At 55.5% G+C, this 18477-nt stretch overlaps 2 protein-coding genes across 2 annotated transcripts; both read left to right on the top strand.

The window, feature by feature from the left end:
- Positions 1-1768: 1768 nt before the first annotated feature.
- On the top strand, positions 1769-7513 carry NCLIV_059680 (CBR-IMB-2 protein, related; the record flags this gene model as incomplete). Its single annotated transcript, XM_003885522.1, has 8 exons — positions 1769-2800; positions 3248-4349; positions 4884-4978; positions 5153-5398; positions 5681-5872; positions 6195-6315; positions 6771-6899; positions 7350-7513. 8 exons carry the CDS (start codon positions 1769-1771, stop codon positions 7511-7513), a joined length of 3081 nt encoding a protein of 1026 aa, XP_003885571.1.
- A 3830-nt stretch (positions 7514-11343) lies between these two features.
- On the top strand, positions 11344-17931 carry NCLIV_059670 (hypothetical protein; the record flags this gene model as incomplete). Its single annotated transcript, XM_003885521.1, has 11 exons — positions 11344-11736; positions 12005-12053; positions 12496-12651; positions 12757-12788; positions 14062-14111; positions 14412-14497; positions 14881-14917; positions 15309-15390; positions 15667-15763; positions 16641-16702; positions 17608-17931. 11 exons carry the CDS (start codon positions 11344-11346, stop codon positions 17929-17931), a joined length of 1368 nt encoding a protein of 455 aa, XP_003885570.1.
- Between the last annotated feature and the right edge of the window lie 546 nt (positions 17932-18477).

Genomic DNA, 18477 nt, shown 5'->3' with positions numbered 1-18477 from the left:
GGGTGGGGAGAACCCTTTCTGCTGCGAGTTGCGCGCGCAAGAGTGGCGTACCGAGGAAATCTCCGGGAAAATTGTGCGTCCTCCCGCTTCTCCGTGTGGGGGACGGTTTTCACCCCGGAGAAACGCCGCTAGCCTGCGAGAGCCCCGCCGTCCTTTTGGCCAGCGACAGAGACCTACACACTCGCATCTGCGCATTGTTGAGTCTTTCTCACAGTCGCTGACGCACGCGCACGCGCGCCTCGCAGTGGACAGGCGGCGCGAGAGCTGAGGAGGCGGGGGTGAAAGCGAGAGAGGCGGACGTGGCGGGGGGAGAGAGTGGACGGAGAGAGAAGGCTTCCTCTCTCCGGCGTATATACAGAAAAATAGGACGGAGGCAAAAGGTTGCGGAAAACAGCGATTGGCGGCGCTTTCTGGCGACTTGGCCCGCCGGGTTTCTCTCTCTTCCCTCGCCAGTTTCCTCTGTTCTCGCACATCCTCGTTTCCATTTTCCCTCCCGCCGTCTCGCTTGTCTCTCCTCTCTCTCTCGCTGTCCCCCCCTTTTTTCCCCAGCTGCCGTTTCCACCGGGCGAAGAATCTGCAGAAAGAAGACGCTCTGTGCGCAGTCTTCGCCTCATCGTCCCATCGCCGATCTTTTTCGTTTGGGCTTCTGGGCATCTCCGTCCTCCGTTTCACTCAACCCCGGGCAGAAAGGCTGGACGCTGTCCGGTCCCGTGTCTGTCTGAGGAAAGGAGAGAATGGCGGGCGGTGCCGGCAACTCTGCGCGCCATCGTTCTCTTCTCTGCTCTTCCTCCTGTTTCGTTGTGGAACGCGCGAGTGAAGAATAACTCGCTGCCGTGAAATCTTTGTCTCCGTCTAGGTTCCTCTTCCGCTCATTTTCTTCAACTGTTAGCCAACGCAGCCAGCCTCCTTTCCAGGAACTCTTCAAGGTGGAGAGACACAGAAGGATCGGCCGGCGGGGCGGGGACCGAAGCAGGAACAAGTCTTCTCTGGTTTCCTTCCCTCCCGCGGAAGTGCGACTTGCTCTCTCTCTCTGCTTCCCCTCTTCCTTTTCTCTCCTCGTTCACCCCTCCCCGTTACCCGCTCCCCGTTTGCCTCGCCTCACTCTGTCTCTTGCCCCCTAAAAATTTCCGCAAAGTTCAACCCCGTTCTCTCCGGTGACATTGGGGAGAGTTGTTTCCTTTTCGGCTCAGGAGTCCGGGGCGAGCAGCCACCAAACTGTGGAACGCCCTCTTTCTTTTGTCTCTCGCTGCCTGTCTCTGTTCCCCTTTTTTAAGTTCTTCGCCGTCCGCTCCGCACTGTCTCTCGGAAAATACGTCGGGTCCCTTTCGTTGCCTATCGCTCGTCTCCACTCTTTGCGCTTTCTGTTTCGTTCATAATCCGCATTCGAAATCCTTCTGATACAGTGAGTGTCTTACGAACGGATGCCTTTTGGTTTTCTTTCACGTGTTTTGGAGTTCCCTCCTTTCTTTCCTTGGCCTCTCTCCCAAGCAGTGCCTTGAGAGACGAGGGGGAAGGCGGAAGAGAGAGACTCTCTGTTTTCCCTTTCTCCGTAGGTTTCTGATTCTTCCCGCTCGTACCGCGTTTTTGTTTCATTCTCCTCTGCTGCCACCTGGTCTCGGCTGCCGCAACCCCGAGGGCCCAGTTGTCCACGGCTTCACCGTCTAACGGGTTCCTTCCTCCTCCATAACAGCCTCTTTTCCTGTTTTCTCTCCTGTGTCTGTTGCACGTCCTTTCCCCTGCTTCTCGTGGCTCCTTTCTCATTGTCGCCATGGCGGCGCCCGTGGGCGATTTGAATGCGTCGCTTCTCCATCCGTCTCCGGGCGGAGACGGTTCCTTCTCTTCGCTCTCTTCGCCAGAGCTGTCGCAGTGGCAGCCAAATGCAGAGCACACTGCGGAGATTGTCGCGCTCTTTGAGAAGGCCGGCTCGACGGACAACGTCGTCCAGCAGCAGGTAGCACAGGCGTTTCAGACGCTGAATGCGATGGTGGACGCGCCCTGCTACTTGACAGAAATCCTCTCGTCTCCGCAGTTTTCCACAGACATTCGACAGCTCGCGGGGCTGACGTTGAAGAGCAATCTCCAGCAGAAGCAGCCGCACTCGCTCCCCGCCTTTGTCTCGCTGTACATTCGGCCGCGCCTCCTCGCGGCGATCGAGGAGAACGAGAAGAGCGTGCGCTCCGCAGCAGGCTCCGCCATCACCTGTCTCCTGTCCCTCGAGGGCGTCGGCACCTGGCCCGAGGCGCTACAGCGGCTCTTCCAGCTCCTCGACGACCCGCGCGAGGACGTCGTCGACGGCGCCTTCTCGGCGCTCTCGAAGATCGTCGAAGACGCCTTTCCGTCGCTTCTGTTCCTCTCTTCGCACGCACGCGGCTTCGGAGCCTCTGCCGAGGGTGGAAGCCTCAGCCCCAACGAGGCCCAGGGCGACGCTGCGCGGGTCGGCGCCGCCGGCGACCGCGCAGGAAATCCGAGCTTCAACGGCCAGGGGCTCAGAGACGCCCAGGAGGGGCGAGTGGCCGAGCGGGAGGGCGGGGCGCGCGGAGTTGGAGCAGATGAAGAAATCCTCGCGCAGTTCTGCAACGGTCACCTCCTTCCCAAGTTGTTCACGCTCGCTCTCCCGCCACACAAACCGACCGTCCGCAAACACGCCATCGCGTGTCTGGGTCACTTTGCGCAGAACCGCGCCTTCGCCCCGCAGGAACTCTTCGAGGCTTTCTTTCCTCAGTATTGGCAACTTCTGGGCCAACTCGCGCAAGAATCGGATGCCGAGATGACGCGCTTCGTCGTCCAAGGAATGGTCCAAGTGAGTCAAACAGGACCGCCTGAGGGCAGAAGCATGCGCAAACACCCAAAAAGACCCCAGTTCCGCGCTCTCGTGTCTCGCGGGTGTTCTCTCTCGTCTTGTTGTGTAAACAAAAAGCTCGTGGTCGGCCTGCGTGTGCGCGTTGGTACCGCGCGACTCGAATTCGCGGCGGCGTGCGAGAATCACGGGACAGAACCGTCGCAGGTACATCGAGTGTGGGGCTGCGGGCTCTCGCTGTTTCTCCTTTCGCGCGGGGCTTCTCCAAGCGGGCGAGCTCTGTCTCTAGGGTGGACGCGTGCGTGCCTCTCAGCACTTCGTTTTTTACGCCCCGGTTTCGTCCCCGGACGCCGCGCGTCTCCAAAGGCGGCACCGCGAGTTCACACCCTGCCGAGCGATTCGCCGACAGCCCGGACGTTGCCTCTTTTTTTCCCCGTTTTTTCCCTTTAGGTTGTGGAAGTACGCCCAGACGTGGTGTTCAACATGACGAGCGGGGAGGCAGTTTTGTCTTTCGTGGTCCGTTGCTGTGGCCACGAAGACTACCGTGTGCGCCTCGACGCCGTCGAGTTCTGGCCCGTGCTGCTGCGAGACTCCGGGTACCACCAGCCGCTGCACGACTACCGCGATCACGCCCTGGAGCTTCTCCGGCGTCACTTGCCGACGCTGTTGCCGCTGTTGGTGAAGAACACGACTTACCACGAGTACGACTACCTCTGCATGGACCCGTCGCAGCTGGAGGACGACAACGCGGAGGTCGCAGACGAGGCTCGGGACATCAAGCCTCGGTTCCACCGGCAGACGGGCGGGGCCGGCGAGGGCGCGTGCGAGGAAGACGAGGAGGAGGACTCGCGAGGCACCTGGGGCGACGGCTGGTCGGTGCGGAAAGGCAGTGCTCTGGCCCTGGACCACATTGCGTCGGTGTATCGCGAAGCTGTCTTGCCTGAGGTCTTGCCGTTGATTGAGGCGAGCCTCGTGGACGCGAACTGGGAGCGGCGGGAGGCCGCCGTCCTGGCGCTCGGCGCCCTCGCGCAGGGATGTCAAGACAGCTTGGAGCCGTACCTGCCGAACGTGTTGCAGTTTCTGCTGAACCTGTGCGACGACCCCAAGCCTTTGCTGCGGAGCATCTCGTGCTGGTGCGTGAGTCGGTACGCCGCCTGGATCTGCCGCCACGAAGAACAGTTCCTGAAGCCGGTGCTCGTGCAGATTCTGAAGCACGTGCTGGACCGGAACAAGCGAGTGCAGGAGGCCGCGTGCTCCGCCTTCGCAACCGTTGAGGAAGAAGCCTCGCTGCTCCTCGCGCCGTATCTCCCGGACATCCTCTCCACGCTGAAGCAGGCCTTCTGCTTCTACCAGACGAAAAACCTGCTCATCCTGTACGACGCCGTCGGTACCCTCGCCGACTCCGTCGGGTCCGCCCTCGCCACCGAGGCCTACAGCCGAGAAATCATGGAACCGCTCTTTGGAAAATTCCAAAACATCAACAACTTGCAAGACCCCGGACTCATCGGCCTCTTCGAATGCGTCACCAACTGCGCAACCGCTCTCGGTGCATGTGAGAAAGCTCCCACTCCAAAGCTGCACTTGCAAACATACTTACATGCGTATATATACATGTAGATCGAGGCCAGGAAACCGCCCAACAAAGCAACGCATCCCCAACGCACAAGCGTCGTGCCTATATGTATATATATATATATATATCTGTGTCTGCAAGTATAATGTATGGAAATGTAAGCATGTGCATATATATATATATATATATATATATATATGTTTGCGTGCAGGGATGGATACATGCGGAGTGAGACAGTCACATGCAACAGCTGTTTTTGTGTGTAACCCTTGTTCCTGTATTGTGGTCTCGCCACAAATCGTCAAGGCTTGATGCTTTCTCCTCAGAGTGGTGTTTGGAATGGCCGGAGTGGCGCTTCGCCTCGCGTCTCCGTGCTCCGGTTTTCCCGCTCATGCGAATCCGGTTCTTTGCACGGCTGTCTGGGCCCCAGTCTCGCGTCGTTTCCACCGCGCGCAGACGGCCTTTCTCGGTTGTGAGCGTGTACGCCCTTGTGTTTGCTCTTTTTCTCTGCAGATTTTGTGCCGTACGCTCAAGCGGTCACTGAGCGCTGTGTGTGGATTCTCATGGAGTCTCTCACGCAAGTCGACCGATTCGAGAAGGGCGAGCAGGTACGCTCCCGTCGAACGTGGAGCGCGTCTTTCGGTTCTCGGTCTCAGTTTCACCTCTCGGGCCGTTGAAACGTCTCCCCTTCTTGCTCTTCGCTCTGCTTCGAGGCCGCGTCGTTTGCGTCTTGTCTTTCTCAGGGTGGGTTGTGGCGCTGTCGCGTTTTGTGTCTTTTCCAGGCAGAACGCCCGTCGAGGGATTTGATCGAGTCCTGCCTGGACCTCTTGAGCGGCGTCACGGAGGCTCTCGGCCCGGAGATGTGCGAGCTCTTGGCGCACCAGAACTTGAACTTCCTTCCGCTGCTGGTGCGCTGCTGCCAAGACTCTTCGGCCGGCATGCTGCAGTCGTCCTTCGCTCTCGTCGGCGACCTCTCCAAGCACTGCGTCAAGTTTCTCCAGCCCCACCTGGCTGTCCTCATGCCGATTGTAAGGCGACAAAACTTGGCGTCTGGAAAACGTCCAGAGACGGGGCAACCGGAAAAACTTGAACCGCCGGCGCGCCTGTCGTGGGCAAATGCGAAAAAGCGCGGCGTGTGGGTGCGCTGGCCGAGGCGGAAGAACCACAACGAAACACAGTTTCAAGCCTTGGCGAAGACAAACCGAGGTCTCCAGTGTGCGTTTCGCCACATATAGGGACGCGCAGAAGCGTGCAAAGCAGCTTGTGGCGGATGCGAATCCTTTTCTCGTGCTATGCTTTCCGTGTTGCAGCTGTCTGAGCACCTTTTGCACCACGCGACGAGCGTGCAGAACAACGCAGGCTGGGCGATCGGCGAGTTGGCCCTTCGCGCAGAGCCGCAATTCATCGAGCCCCACGTCGACAACATCGCCTCCAAACTCATCGGCATCGTCAACTGCCCGGAACTGCATCGCTCACTCCTCCAAAATGTCTCCATTTCCCTGGTAAGTTCCCATCCACCTTTTTTTGCGCGCGGCGCCTCACCGCCCCTCGCTGGCCTCTGAGTTCCCGCTGGAGCCTCTGACGAGCCTGGAAGACGTCGGCGCGCGCACGTTTGAGCCGAGGCGACAGGCTGCCGTGTATATCAGTGTATCTGCCTCGCGGGTTCGGGGTTTTCCCCGACCACTCTGGGAAGAGCCCGATAAGCGTCTCTCTTCTGTTTCGCTACGGGCAGTCGCTCTGACCCTGTTCCCCTCTCGCTCCTGAGCGGGTGTCGTTCTGCCTCTCGGACGCCTGTCTCTGTTTTCGGCGCGGATGTGTGTCCAGGGGCGACTTGGAATCGTCTGTCCTGCGAAGCTCGCGCCTCACCTGGGCGACTTTTTGCAGCAGTGGTGCATCATCATGCGTCACGCGAAGAACGACGAGGAGAAGGCGAACGGATTCGACGGTACGGCCCTTCCTCAGTTTCTCTCTGCTCAAATGCGCGATTCGTCTTTTTCTATGCTCTCCACCGCGAGCGCTCTTCTCGTGGAAAGGCGAGATGCAGTTGGCGGTCACGCCTCCCAGCACGTTTGTCGCCCCTCCTCTGTCCAGGCGGGATCCACAGAGGTGCCTGTTTTGGTGTGTTCATCATTTCATCTTCCTCCGCATGCATCCCTACAAGGAAGTTTTATACATACATACATCTGTATACATATATATACATATACATATATATACATATATATGTACATATATATGCTCTGGCGAGGAAGGTGTGCCCCGTGTCTTCGAACGCCCTGCAACTGTGTGTCGTGCGAAACGCTGGCTTGCCATGGCGAGTGTCTCTTGTCCACAGGTGGATACAGTTGGTTTCGCTCTCTGCCGCTTTGTGGTTTGCTGACTGCCTTTCCCGATTCTCAGGCATTTGCTCTCTGATCGAGCTCAATCCTGAAGGATGCAGGGACTGTCTGTACGAACTTGTCTTCTGCATGCTCGCCTTCCAGCCTTGCCCGGAAAAGCTGAACCAGAAATTCGCAATTGTCCTTCAAGGTACCGCGCTGCATGCACCCGCGTGTCTCTCCACTCCCAGGCGTGCACCTTTATTAAACAATACATGTATATGCATATATATATATACTGATATATAATTGTTTATTTATAGATGCAAGTGTTTCTGTGGGTCAGTTGTAGAGGGGTGCATTGAACAAGGACTAGGTATCGCTGCAGAGACGTGTTTTGCAGGCGCATGCAGATGGACGTCGTGGCAAGAAGGAAACAACAGTCTTTGAAACCAGCGTGGGTTGCGAGGGTGTCTCCACTTCTTCATCTGTACGTCCACATATGTCCCCTCCTCCCTTTCTGTATCAATGGGGAAACGCGTAGCGTGTGCCTGTGTGCACAGATGGAAGCAAAAGCTTGTGGGGGTGGATGTGCGCGTGTTGTGACTGCTTCGGTGTCTCACCTTTCCGCGAAAAGTCGTGTCCCTGGTTCCCCATGCAGCGTTGAGCCGAAAATATCCAGATCAGTGGCGGGCTCTCCACGACACGACACAGACCGCTTCCCCCTTCCTGCCTCCGCCCATGCAGCAGGCCGTCCAGCTGCGCTTCTTCTCTGCTGGCCCGCAGCCAGCAGGGAGTCTTCCGAACATGAACACCCACTCCTAATTTCAGTTTCCCCGCGCGGGCAGATGTGCATGCACAAAGAGCCGCTGGGCGCGCGTCGGTACGCGTCCGTGCCTCGCAGCTGAGCGTCTCAGACAAAAAGGTGCTGACGCCTGTATCTCTCTACGTCTGTGTAGAGGTGTCGGTCGCGTTCCACGTTTTCATGCATATGTGTGCACGTCTCCAGATGCGTGTGTGTGGACTGCGCCGGGGAACCGGATGTAGGTGTGCATGCACCAGTTTTGCGGGGGAGCAAAGCGATCCGGCCTGGCAAATTCGCACCTCGTCCAGAGGTCAGCGGCCAGCGCGTGTACGAAGCGCATTTGCACAGCATTTGTGTATCTGAATCCTACATGCGGGTGAGGCGACAGGGACGCGGGCGCCGGCGCTCAGGTATCCAGGGCGTTTGAGGACGCCGACTGGAGGCGCGGGACGCACCCCTCTGGAGCCTCTCGATGCCCTCTCTTGTAGAGATCTCCTAGTTAGGTTCCACACAGTTTTGTGCGCGTTCCTCCCGCGACACACAGTGAGTGCTTCGTCTCTGCATCCGTTCGGTTGTTCCCGCCGATTTTGCTGCTTGCATTTCGTCCACAGAATGCACACAGACCTCGTTGTTTAGCGGATTTTCTCACTCTCCAGTTCGTAGCTTGTCGCGCTTTCCACGCGCGGGCTTCCGTGGCCTGGCGTGCAAAGGCGGTTCGAGCCGAAACCAGCGCGCCTTTGCGCTCGGCGTCGGGTTTTCCGGTCCTGTGTGTGTCGAGGAGTGTAGCCACACGCACATTTGCATATTCACGTGTATATAGCCCTGCAGCCATGCACACCCGTATAGGTACGTTATTCTGGAACTGCTGACGTCAACGTGACTCGTTTCGTGCCGTTGTCTCCGATTTTTTCCGCCCTTTTGTTTTTGTCTCCCTGCGTGGTCGCGACCGCAGTGGAGGGCCCTTGCTTCGTGCCCACTTCTTCGCAATCCCTCGCCTCTCTCGTTTTGATGCGGGTTTTCAACGTGAGTCCCGCGTCTCTTTTCTCCTCGCCCCCCTTCCTGTCCTCTGCCCTCGTTCTTTGTCTTTGCCGTCCTCTTCCGCCGTTTCCGGCCGTCCCCGATCCCTTCCTTTTTGCTGGTCTCGCTTCTGCGCGTGCGCGGCGCCCTCTACCCCTGTTCGCAACTCCGTCGTCGAGTTTTTCGTTTCGGCGTGAATGGGGGGAGAGCAGAGAGAGGCGACAGGGAGGGAGAACGAGTCCGCGAGAAAGGGACAAGAATCCGAAGGCGCTTTTCAAAGAGAACCAGTTGCCAGCCCTGTCTCGTTGGTCTTCTGTCTTCTCTCATTCGTCGTCCCTCCGCTCGTCGCTGTACAACTTTGCTCCAGAACTGAGAATTGACAGGTCACCATTAAGCTCTCACCGTGGGCTTTTTAGTGCTGGGCGACGACTTGGGGGAAGAGGCGACTTCACATGTGCATGCGTGCTTGTATACTGGAGTGTTGTGTGTGCACATCCACGTGCGTATACAGATATGCGTCGATCATGTTCTCGTCTTTGAAGTGCAGGGCGGCGGAGAGAAGCCTCTTTTACCTCTGTGAATAATTGTCCACGTGTGCGAAGACCGTTTCTGTACTAGTGGGTTTTTAGTTGTAGAGGTGTGAAGATTTTACGTCATTCTGTAACCGTGTATGGCGTGTGCAACTGCACACACAATCGCGTCCGGTTGTTTTTTCCATGAACAGTCCCCGTTTTTCGATAAAGTGCATGCAGTTCAGGCGTTTGTTAGGGAGTCGTATATATGTAACCGAAAACACAGCACGCAGCCTACACAGATCCATGTCTATGCTGTACATGTTGTTTGGAAGACTTGTGTATGCATGTGCAACTGTATGGGTATGCTTATATAGAGACGCATGCATGCATTGTGCACACGTTTTCTTGCCGTCGCACCGAGCACGAGATGGCGACACAGCCAACATTTCTGTTTCGGCCCCTTTTGTCGGGTGTCGCGAATTCGAATCGAAGAAACAGAATCGCCTCCCGTTCTGTCTCGTACTCGAGTTTGCCCCTCCGCACTTCAAGCATGGCCGCGTATTTCGATTTAGGGTTTCAATAGGAGTCGCTTTAGCCATTCTCGACTCAGTCGATGTAGCCTCTTTATCGCTGTCGCTTTTGCGCCGCCGATCTGGAGCGGAAAAGGACACAAAAACCGTGTGTGCTCAGCTCTCTCTCTTCGCAGTACCAGGAGACCCAATGTGAACAACTCGTGTGACCCTGTCCCCCTACCTCGCACCCATGGAGACACATGTATACATATATGCATACGCAATTATATATATATATATATATATAGTTAGGGATCGAAGATCTAGTGAATGGGAACCTCGAGTTAGGTATATATCTCAGTAGCTACCTGCCGATTCGTCGCCATATAATGCCGGCGTCTGGGGCTGGTACGTCCTCTCGTCTGCGATCTTGCGTTTGGAGTCACGAAGTCAACGAATTTCCAACCCGCCAGCACGCGCTCCTGAACCGCCAGGTAGCCGCGGATGCACTGTGACAGGGAAGATGAAAAGAGAGGAGCACGGCGGAGAGAACGCTGCTGTTGAGCCCGCTGCCTCAGCTGCGCGTCTTCTAGACCTGCGGAAAGGTTTCGCACTGGAAGATGCAGGTAAACAAAACGCATGCAGTGAAAAAACGGCGAGGTCAGAAGACACCGGGCTGAGGAGAGCGCTGCTTTACGCCGAGTTTTCTGGGTTCTTCCCACGTCTTGTTTTTCTGTCTGCGTTCTGCGTGGCAGGGCTGTGCCTTTTTCCTGGCAGTAAACAACCGAGAGAAGCGCGTTCGCGCCTGCTGTTGTCGAGTGTGCAGGAGGTCTGGACCTATCCCCCGGTGTGCGAAACAGCGCACGCCCTCTGCGTGGAGAAGAGCGAAAAGCCGGCGTCGAGACTGGACTTCCTTTTTCTTTCGAGGAATGAAGCACTTTTGAGTCCGGCTGTTTCTCTAGAAATGCAATCAGGAAAGGCTGGCGAGACTTGAGCTTCTCTGGTCGCTCTTCGCGCGCCGGGGCCCCGTCAAGTGTCGCGACACCGGAGGGCCTGCTGCAAGGGGCACGAGTCAAGATCTCCCGTTGCGGTGTGTAAACATGTCTTTGGAGCAAACCAAACGCAATTCCCCAGAGCTACTTATCCCCTCGCGCCTCGTGCGGTGTCTTTCCCTAGAAAATTGTGTCGACAGCCGCCGAGTCTCTGTCTCAATCTCTCTCGCTGGGCGCAACTCGCGTGTCTTGCGTTCGCCTTCTTTGCCCTCGCCACTCTCTTTCTCTCTACGTTTATGTCGCCTCTCTTCCTATGTCTCTCTCGTCTTCACCCGTTCTCTTCGTCTCCGTCTCGTTTTCCTGCCGCTGGACTATCTGCTTGTTTTCTGTGTGTCTGTTCTGGCCGTTCTGTTTCCCGTCCTGTCCCTGTTGTCTCCCGCGCCTGTCTTGTTCATCTATGCGGCCTCTAGGTTTCGTTCCTTCTTTTGTCCACGCCGACTCGGCGTTATCTCGCTCTTTTCCCCTCGCAGAATCGCCTTTCTACAAGTTTGCTCCGCGCAGGCTCGCCCTCTTCCTCCCTTTTGCCTCTCCTCTCTCGGCCTTTCCGCACTCTCCCACCCTGTGTCTCTGCCTCTCATCTCTGCCTCCTTCTCTCTCTCGTACCATCTCTCCGTCCCTCTCTTCTTCCATCTATTCCTCCCTCTCTCCTGCATGCGCCTATCCATTTTCTCGTCTGTCTACCTCGTGCGCTGAGCCTTCTTCGCGCGCTTCGGGCGGCGAGCGAAGACGCTCGCCGCGGAGAAAAACAGCCACAATGCCTGTCCAAAGAGCACAGAAAGCAGCAAGGGGAGAAGAGGAGGCTGAAGGCCCTCCTGGAGTAGACATAGAAAAACACAGCGCAGCACATCCCGCGTTTCCTTCTTCCTCCCGTGCTTCTCCCTCCGGCTCTTCTGTCTCGGTTTTTCTCTCTACTTCGATTGGCTCGGCTCTTTCCTGTTCCGAGGCGTCTCCTTCGGACGGCCCGCAGGCGAAAGAGGGACAACAGAGGAAAAACGCGGAGGCCGAGCGTGAACGAGAAAAGAGACAGGAACAGAAACGAACGGCGCCCTTGAGCATTGTCACCTGGAATGTCAACAGCATCGCTTCCCGGATTCGAGACACTCGCCAGTGGTTTTACTTCTCTAGTTTTCTCCAGAAGGTCAATCCGGTGAGCTCTGTCTCTTCCGTTTTTTCCTGAACCTTTCCGTCGCCTTTGGCCCATCCGCCTTCCACGTGCCCCGCGAGTCTTTCTCGGCTGCGTCCTTGGCCGCTCCTTGATTCCTCCCCTCTGGTTTACCATCCTGTCCTCTCTGGGCTCCTGGCGTATTCCTCCATGTTCGTCCGCTTTGGTCACTTGCTCCTCGTCTCCTTTTTCAGCTCCACCGCTTCCTGCATGTAGCTTGTCCTCGCGCTTGCTGCCGCATGCAATTGTACAGGACATCCTCTGTCTCCAGGAAGTCAAATTGGCGGCTCATGGCCCCCCTGGTACGCCCTACCATATTTCCCTCTTCTTCGCTGCGTCTTCTCCATCTCTGTTTTCTGCCTCTCTTTCTTTTACATCCCTTTCTCCTTCTCCATCCCTTTCTTCTTCTCCATCCCTTTCTTCTTCTCCATCCCTTTCTTCTTCTCCATCCCTTTCTTCTTCTCCATCCCTTTCTTCTTCTCCATCCCTTTCTTCTTCTCCATCCCTTTCTTCTTCTCCATCCCTTTCTCCTTCTCCATCCCTTTCTTCTTCTCCATCTCTTTCTTCTTTTTCTTCTCTTTCTTCCGCCTCTCGTTCTTCTTCTCTTTCTTCTTCGTTTTCTTCGCTTTCGGTAGTCTCCCTTACTTCGCTTTTCTCCACTTTCCTCTTGCGCGCGTCTGCTTCGTGTCGCCGCACACGGACCCGGTCCTTTTTGTGGGGTGTCTCGTGCGTTTCGGCGCGTAGGCGCAAAGCGCGGCGATGGCATGCCGCGAGACCGATCGCGGATAAAGGAGTCGGACAAGGTCAGCAGCGTGGAGGCGCGGGAAATCAGAGAGGCACTCAACACCCTGCTTCCCGACCACAAGTTGCTCATCTCGCTGGCTGATTGGCGATACAGCGGTAAGGCTTCGATTTGCCTCTGTCGCGTTTCTTCAGCCGCTAAAGGGCGAGCGAGACTCACCTCGCAAATTGCGTGCTTGTCGCCTGTTCTCTTTTTCCGTTCAGGACAGATGATGTTCATTCGAAACGACCTCCCGGTACGCACCTACACTCCAACCACCTTCAACCACTCCCTGGCCGATTCATCCGTCCATAAAGGCTAGTTCATTCGTGGTGTTTCGACCGAAATGTACACACATGTCCATATTGACATATAAACTATATATATATATATATATATGTAGGCATAGAGGTTTTGTTTTATATATACATACATTATGTATACATACCTGGATATAGGTAGATCTGCGTAGGTGTGTGCGTAAATAGACCCATGAATGCGTAGACCGACAGACACGTGAATCCGTGTAAATACACCTCAATCGTTTCGCGCAGAGTCGCCCTCCTCACCTTCGGTAAAATGTGTCTCCGTGGACGCTGAGAGACAGCGAGAAAAAGAGACATCAGTGGGATATAGGGAAGAGCGCGGACAGCCTTCGCTGGCGACGAAGCCAAGTCGGCAGACTGGTTAGAATCCCGCATCTACCCGTGTAGACGAGCACAAGTGCGCACATCTGTCGGATTTTCCTTATTCCTTTTCCACGTTTATGTCTTTGCTTCTGCTCCCGCCTTGATTCTTATCGCGCTTTTACCTTTCCTCTGGTTTACCGTTGTCCCCGTGCAGGTTCGCTCGCTGCGATACAACCTCGCCCTCGACGGCCGATCAGCACACGAACACGATCCCGTGGGACCTCGAACGTTGCTTCTCTTCTCGTTCTTCTCGTGGTCTCTTCTCTTCGCTTCTTTTGTTTCTCGTCTTTGTCTTCTCTTCTCTCCTCGTGGATCTCTCCTCTTTTTTCCCGGCCCTGAGTCTCTTTTCTGCGCCAAGCACTCACGTTCGCCGTTTGTTGGCGTTGTTGATGCTTTTCTGCTTATTTTCTTCAGTCTTCCCTGTGCGGCTCACTTTGTTTTGTGATTTGCCTCTCTCAGTTGCGACTTTCGTCTATGCCGTCGGACTCCGCCTCGTCCGTCTCACCCGCTCCTGTTTGCTTTCTCGTATTTGCTGTCGTGTGTGGTCTTGACATCAGCATTGCGTCTGCTTCCCTCCTTTCCCCCCCGGGAACGAAGATCGTAACAAGACACAACCGCCTCGAGTACCTTTGTCAGATCTATCCTTAACCAGATCTTTGTGTACCCATGTCCATAGGCATACATGCATATGGTTTTATGCCACAGATGTGTGCGTAGAAGTAGGTGCGTGTATGCCCACTCTCTTGTGTGCATTTCACTGTTTACATACAATCTGCGTGTGGAGCCAAGCACTGTTTCTTTCTCGGGATGTTGCTTTCTCGCTGTGCCTGTCGTCATCAGGAAGGGCGCATCATTCTGGCGGAATTCAGTCCGTTCTGCGTTCTCACGACGTACGGCCTCCTTCGCACGCGCCACGTTTCAGAAGGCAGAGATATACCACAGTGGAGATGTGTGCGAATCACAGGAGACAAAAATGTTCCACTTTTGCCTATTCTGTACACTCGGATTCCACAGCTCCACTGCGCTCACACACTGTACATATATATGTGTATATAGGCGCACCAATTTGCGGGCACCACATTTCTGAGATTCGCTGGAGGTTCCTCGGCCGATGCATGCCATTTCTTGGTGTCTTTCTCTCGCTCCATCTCTCGCGCTTCCTCTTCTGTGTTGTCTCTCGGTGATTGTAGGTACAGCCCCAACAACGGCGGCACGCCCAAGTCGTTCGAGAGGAGGCGGCTCTGGGACGAACGCATGCTCGAATTCGTGACCCAGTGTGCGTCTTTTCCCCACAACGCGAGTTACAACTCCGCCTATATACCTATACAAATCTACGTTTACAGGCATATGCGTGCAGTTCGCTTTGAATACGTGGAGGCGACGTTATGTCTTTCCAGCGCCACGTGAACCTCTCTGTTTAAATATATCTGTATCTACATATACATCTTTATGCGTATATATATGTATGTTGGAGCAGGGCGCCACGCGTCTTAGCGCTCAAAAGCCCGATGGTCTTGTGAAGGCCTCCGGTCACTTCTGGGAGAGATGCAGTCATTCGCCCTTCGTTCTGCCGGCATGGTTCGAAACCTGCACATGTAGATGACCATCTCCGCGTCCATTTTGTTGCCTGTGTCCTTCCTCGGACTGTTGTGCATGCAGTGAAGAAGCCCCTGGTCTGGGTCGGCGACCTCAACTGGTACGCCCGGCCTGGCTGCATGCATCACAGCGCACTGGTGACTCTCAGGGACCCGTATGGGAATTAGGCAGACACCCGTAGATTTATGGATATTCGTATATAACTGTATGTATACATATATATGTATATATGTAAATGTGTGTCGATGCATGCGGATGTAAGCCGGAGAGCTTGAGAACAAGGAAGGCGGGGAGTGGAGGGGTAGTGGACGGGCAGAAGTAGCGACGAACGGAGAAGCCTAAACGCAGATCCAGCAGAGGACCGGGGGCTCCATACGTCCCCTGCGTTTCCCGTGTTTTCTTCGTTGCTCATGATCACCTTCCCGCCCATGGCTGGCACGTCGCTTGCTCCCTGTGCGTTCTGTTCTTTGGTGTTCTCGCCTTCTCTACAGCGCCCCAGAGGATATCGACCTTTCGGATCCGGAACAATTTCGCTCGGTCATCCACGAAAGTGCCGACGGCACAATTGATCCGGTAACCTGCCTGCTGGACTCTCAACCTTTTGCATGCTTTGCGTGCTTTGATTGAGCTTCCTCTACTCTCGTCTCCCGACTTCTCGTTTCACGTTTCCTTCACTTCTCACCTGCTGAGGTGTTTCGGGAAATTTGTGCGGGCTTGCCGCGAAAACGGATCGGTCTGTTGCGGCGAAGGGGGTCGCGCCGATGCGAGCGACATTCGTGGCCAGAATCGCCCGACGGGGCGCGCGCATTCGCGATTGCATACGTGCGATGTCTCCTTGCTGCGTGTCAGGACAACATAGGACAAGCTGGGTGCACAGACGCTGAGCGACGGCGCTTTCGGGCGATCCTCGAGCGAGGGTGGGACCAGTGCATGTGTTTGAAAGACTGTGAGATGTCTCGCGTGGAAAGAATCAGAGTCCAGCGCCGTCCATCTCTCTCACTCGGGAGACATACAAAAGAAAGTCGAGACATACAGACACTGGGTACACGATTCATAGCACTGTGTATGCACACGTAGGATAACGATATATTTTTATGTGGATGTGGATGTGCGTGCCTCGATTGGCATACAGGGTCTCGTGTACGGAGGGTGGATGCAGGTGCTTTGAGACGCCCACAGGCGTCATGTGCATTGCTGTGTATTTCTTGTGTATCCACCTCTGTGTGCAAAGCTCCGCTGGCTTCCGTCCAGGTTTATTCGGTTTGCAATTCACCAGCATGCACGTGCATGTTCCTAGCACGCACAAACGTATACATCGGCATATGTGTGTTTTTTCTGGGCATTTTGCGTAGGCCGTGTTGGCTCTTTTTTGAGAATTGAGATGCATCTCGGCCCTCGCTGACCTCTTTTCTTTCTGGCAATCCCCGTACTGCAAACGCAGCAAAGTGTCCGTTGTGTGATGGTCTCTCCGTCCCTTTCGCTTTCTGCCTTTTTTTTTTCTTCGACCTATACTTTGTTTCCGTCCCTTTGTCTTTTTCTTCTGCTCGGCCGCAGGAACCTCGTGGACGCCTTCCGGGAACTCCACCCACGAATGGAGCCGCCCCCGCTGGAGAGCGCCGAGTATTCTTGGCGTGGTGAGTTTCATGTTTTTCCTCATTCGCCCTCAATCGAAGCGACAAGCCGTGGGTTGGCGGGGGCAGAAAGTCGTCGGAAAGCGTCTGGGCAGTGCCGAAGCGCCTTGGGGTCTTGGGTTTCTCGAGCAACGCCAGGGGAGAAAAGAGTCGCGGAACGCCCGCTGCTTTTGGATTGCTTCTCCGATTCAGGCTTCGGAGGGTCAGGCCCTCGCGGAATGCTTAGGGGCCTCGGAATGCGGCTGGACCACATCGTAAGTCGGAGGCGTTTCGCCGTGGGAGAGTGAACAACGCCGCGCTCGCTCTTGCGCATGACAAACAGACATGAGTGCAGAGAGGCGGGAAGACCGATGTGTGTGCGCCTCAGTGCATGTGGGCATCCACCTCTCTTTCGGTAGAAGCCTCGCAGTGTCACCGCAGCCGGTGTAAGCCACCAGTGCGAAGGCGTTTTGAAGCTGCGCGCAGGGGAGTCGCATCCGACGCTTGTCGGCGCCGAGGCAGGCGAACGTCTTCCAGATTTCAAGCGCGTGCATCCTGACGAATGCGCGCTTCAACGGAGAAGGTCGCATGCACGCAGCGTCTGGGCGCACTGTGGCGAGAAAGCCATGCGGCGTCTCGCCGTTTTCTGTCCCTTGGCGCCTTGTGTTTTCAGGTGCTGACGGCGACGCTGATGCCAGCAGTGGAACTTGTGCGAATCTGCGGAGCGGGAAAATCAAAGGTCGGAATCTGCACTGCCCAAACGTATATGCACTTCTTCACACATAGCTACACATATATGTATATATATACACAGATATATATATATATATATATACACAGATATATATATATATATATATATATATATATATTTATGTATAGGCGTTTCTGCGTATATGTGTAGTTCACGTTCTGCGGCTTTCTGTGCGTGCATGCACTCGTAGTTTTCGCTCCACAGTCCGCCGGTTAGGAGCAGCCCGCACGAGGCGGCCGAGCAGAGGCGCAACGACAGCAGAAACAAAATGGTGTCGAGTTACTGGCAGCTTAATAGGAAGAACCCAATGTGTCGGGACGCGCGTGGCCGGTGCTCTTGAGTACCGAATAGACCGGGTTTCGTGTGCCTGAACACAGGTTTGCGTGTGTGCCCCTTCTTGAAACTTTCTTCTCGTTCGGTGTCCAGGCGAACTTCTTCGGCTCAGATCACTGCCCAGTCTTGGTTCGGTTCAAAGAGAAGGAAACGCTGGCTTTGCCCGCTGTGGCGTGCGAGGCAGTGCGTGTCTCTGCTTCCCTGCCTCCTGCAAAAAAGCGACAAGAAGACAGCCGCCTCGACGCGTTCTTCGGAGTGAAACGGCGGGCGCCTGCGCCTGGTGAAGCGGGGCAGAAAAGGACGAAAGCGGAAGAAATTGTCATCTCCGACTCCTCTGATGAGGAGCGGAAAGCGGCGAGCGAGGCGGCCGCGCCGCAGGCGCCCCTCGAGAACACGCGGCACGTGCAGGCCTCTTGACAAAGGAAACGAAACGTGGAAAGAGAGGAGGCAACGGAGGACCGCAGGGGGGACGAGAAGAAAAGGGAAAGAGAAGCGCGCGAAGCGAACAAAAAGGCAAACCATTCTTGGGGAAGAGCAGACGCACGAGCTGGAGGATGTGCGATGCCAGCAGAAGCCACTTGGAGCGGGAGGAACAGCAGTGAAGCCGGAACCCCGAGAATCGGGGCGGAACCATGACAGAGAGTCTGGGGTCGTTGCGGGAGGCAGTTAGACAGTTCAAGTCTGTCTTTACGTTTCGCGAAGCATCCAAAGATGCGTCCTCACAGTCCGCGAGTATGGTCCTTGTGAGTGTCGGCTAGCCGCGGCACTCAGGCCCTCTCAGTAAAAGGACAAGTGTGAGACTACGCATTTCTATGGTACACACGTAGACAAGCGGAGACTCGCATGCGTGTGGACATCCATATATATATATATATATATATATATATATATATATATATGCAGGTATCATTCTGCCTGTCTGCACAGATGTATATACATATATGAGTTTGTATATGTAGGATT

Source organism: Neospora caninum, chromosome XI (genome assembly GCF_000208865.1).
Source record: "Neospora caninum Liverpool complete genome, chromosome XI".
Classification (NCBI taxonomy): Eukaryota; Apicomplexa; class Conoidasida; order Eucoccidiorida; family Sarcocystidae; genus Neospora; species Neospora caninum.
The sequence above is the reverse complement of the archived record's forward strand: the minus strand, read 5'-3'. Positions and strand labels throughout refer to the sequence as shown.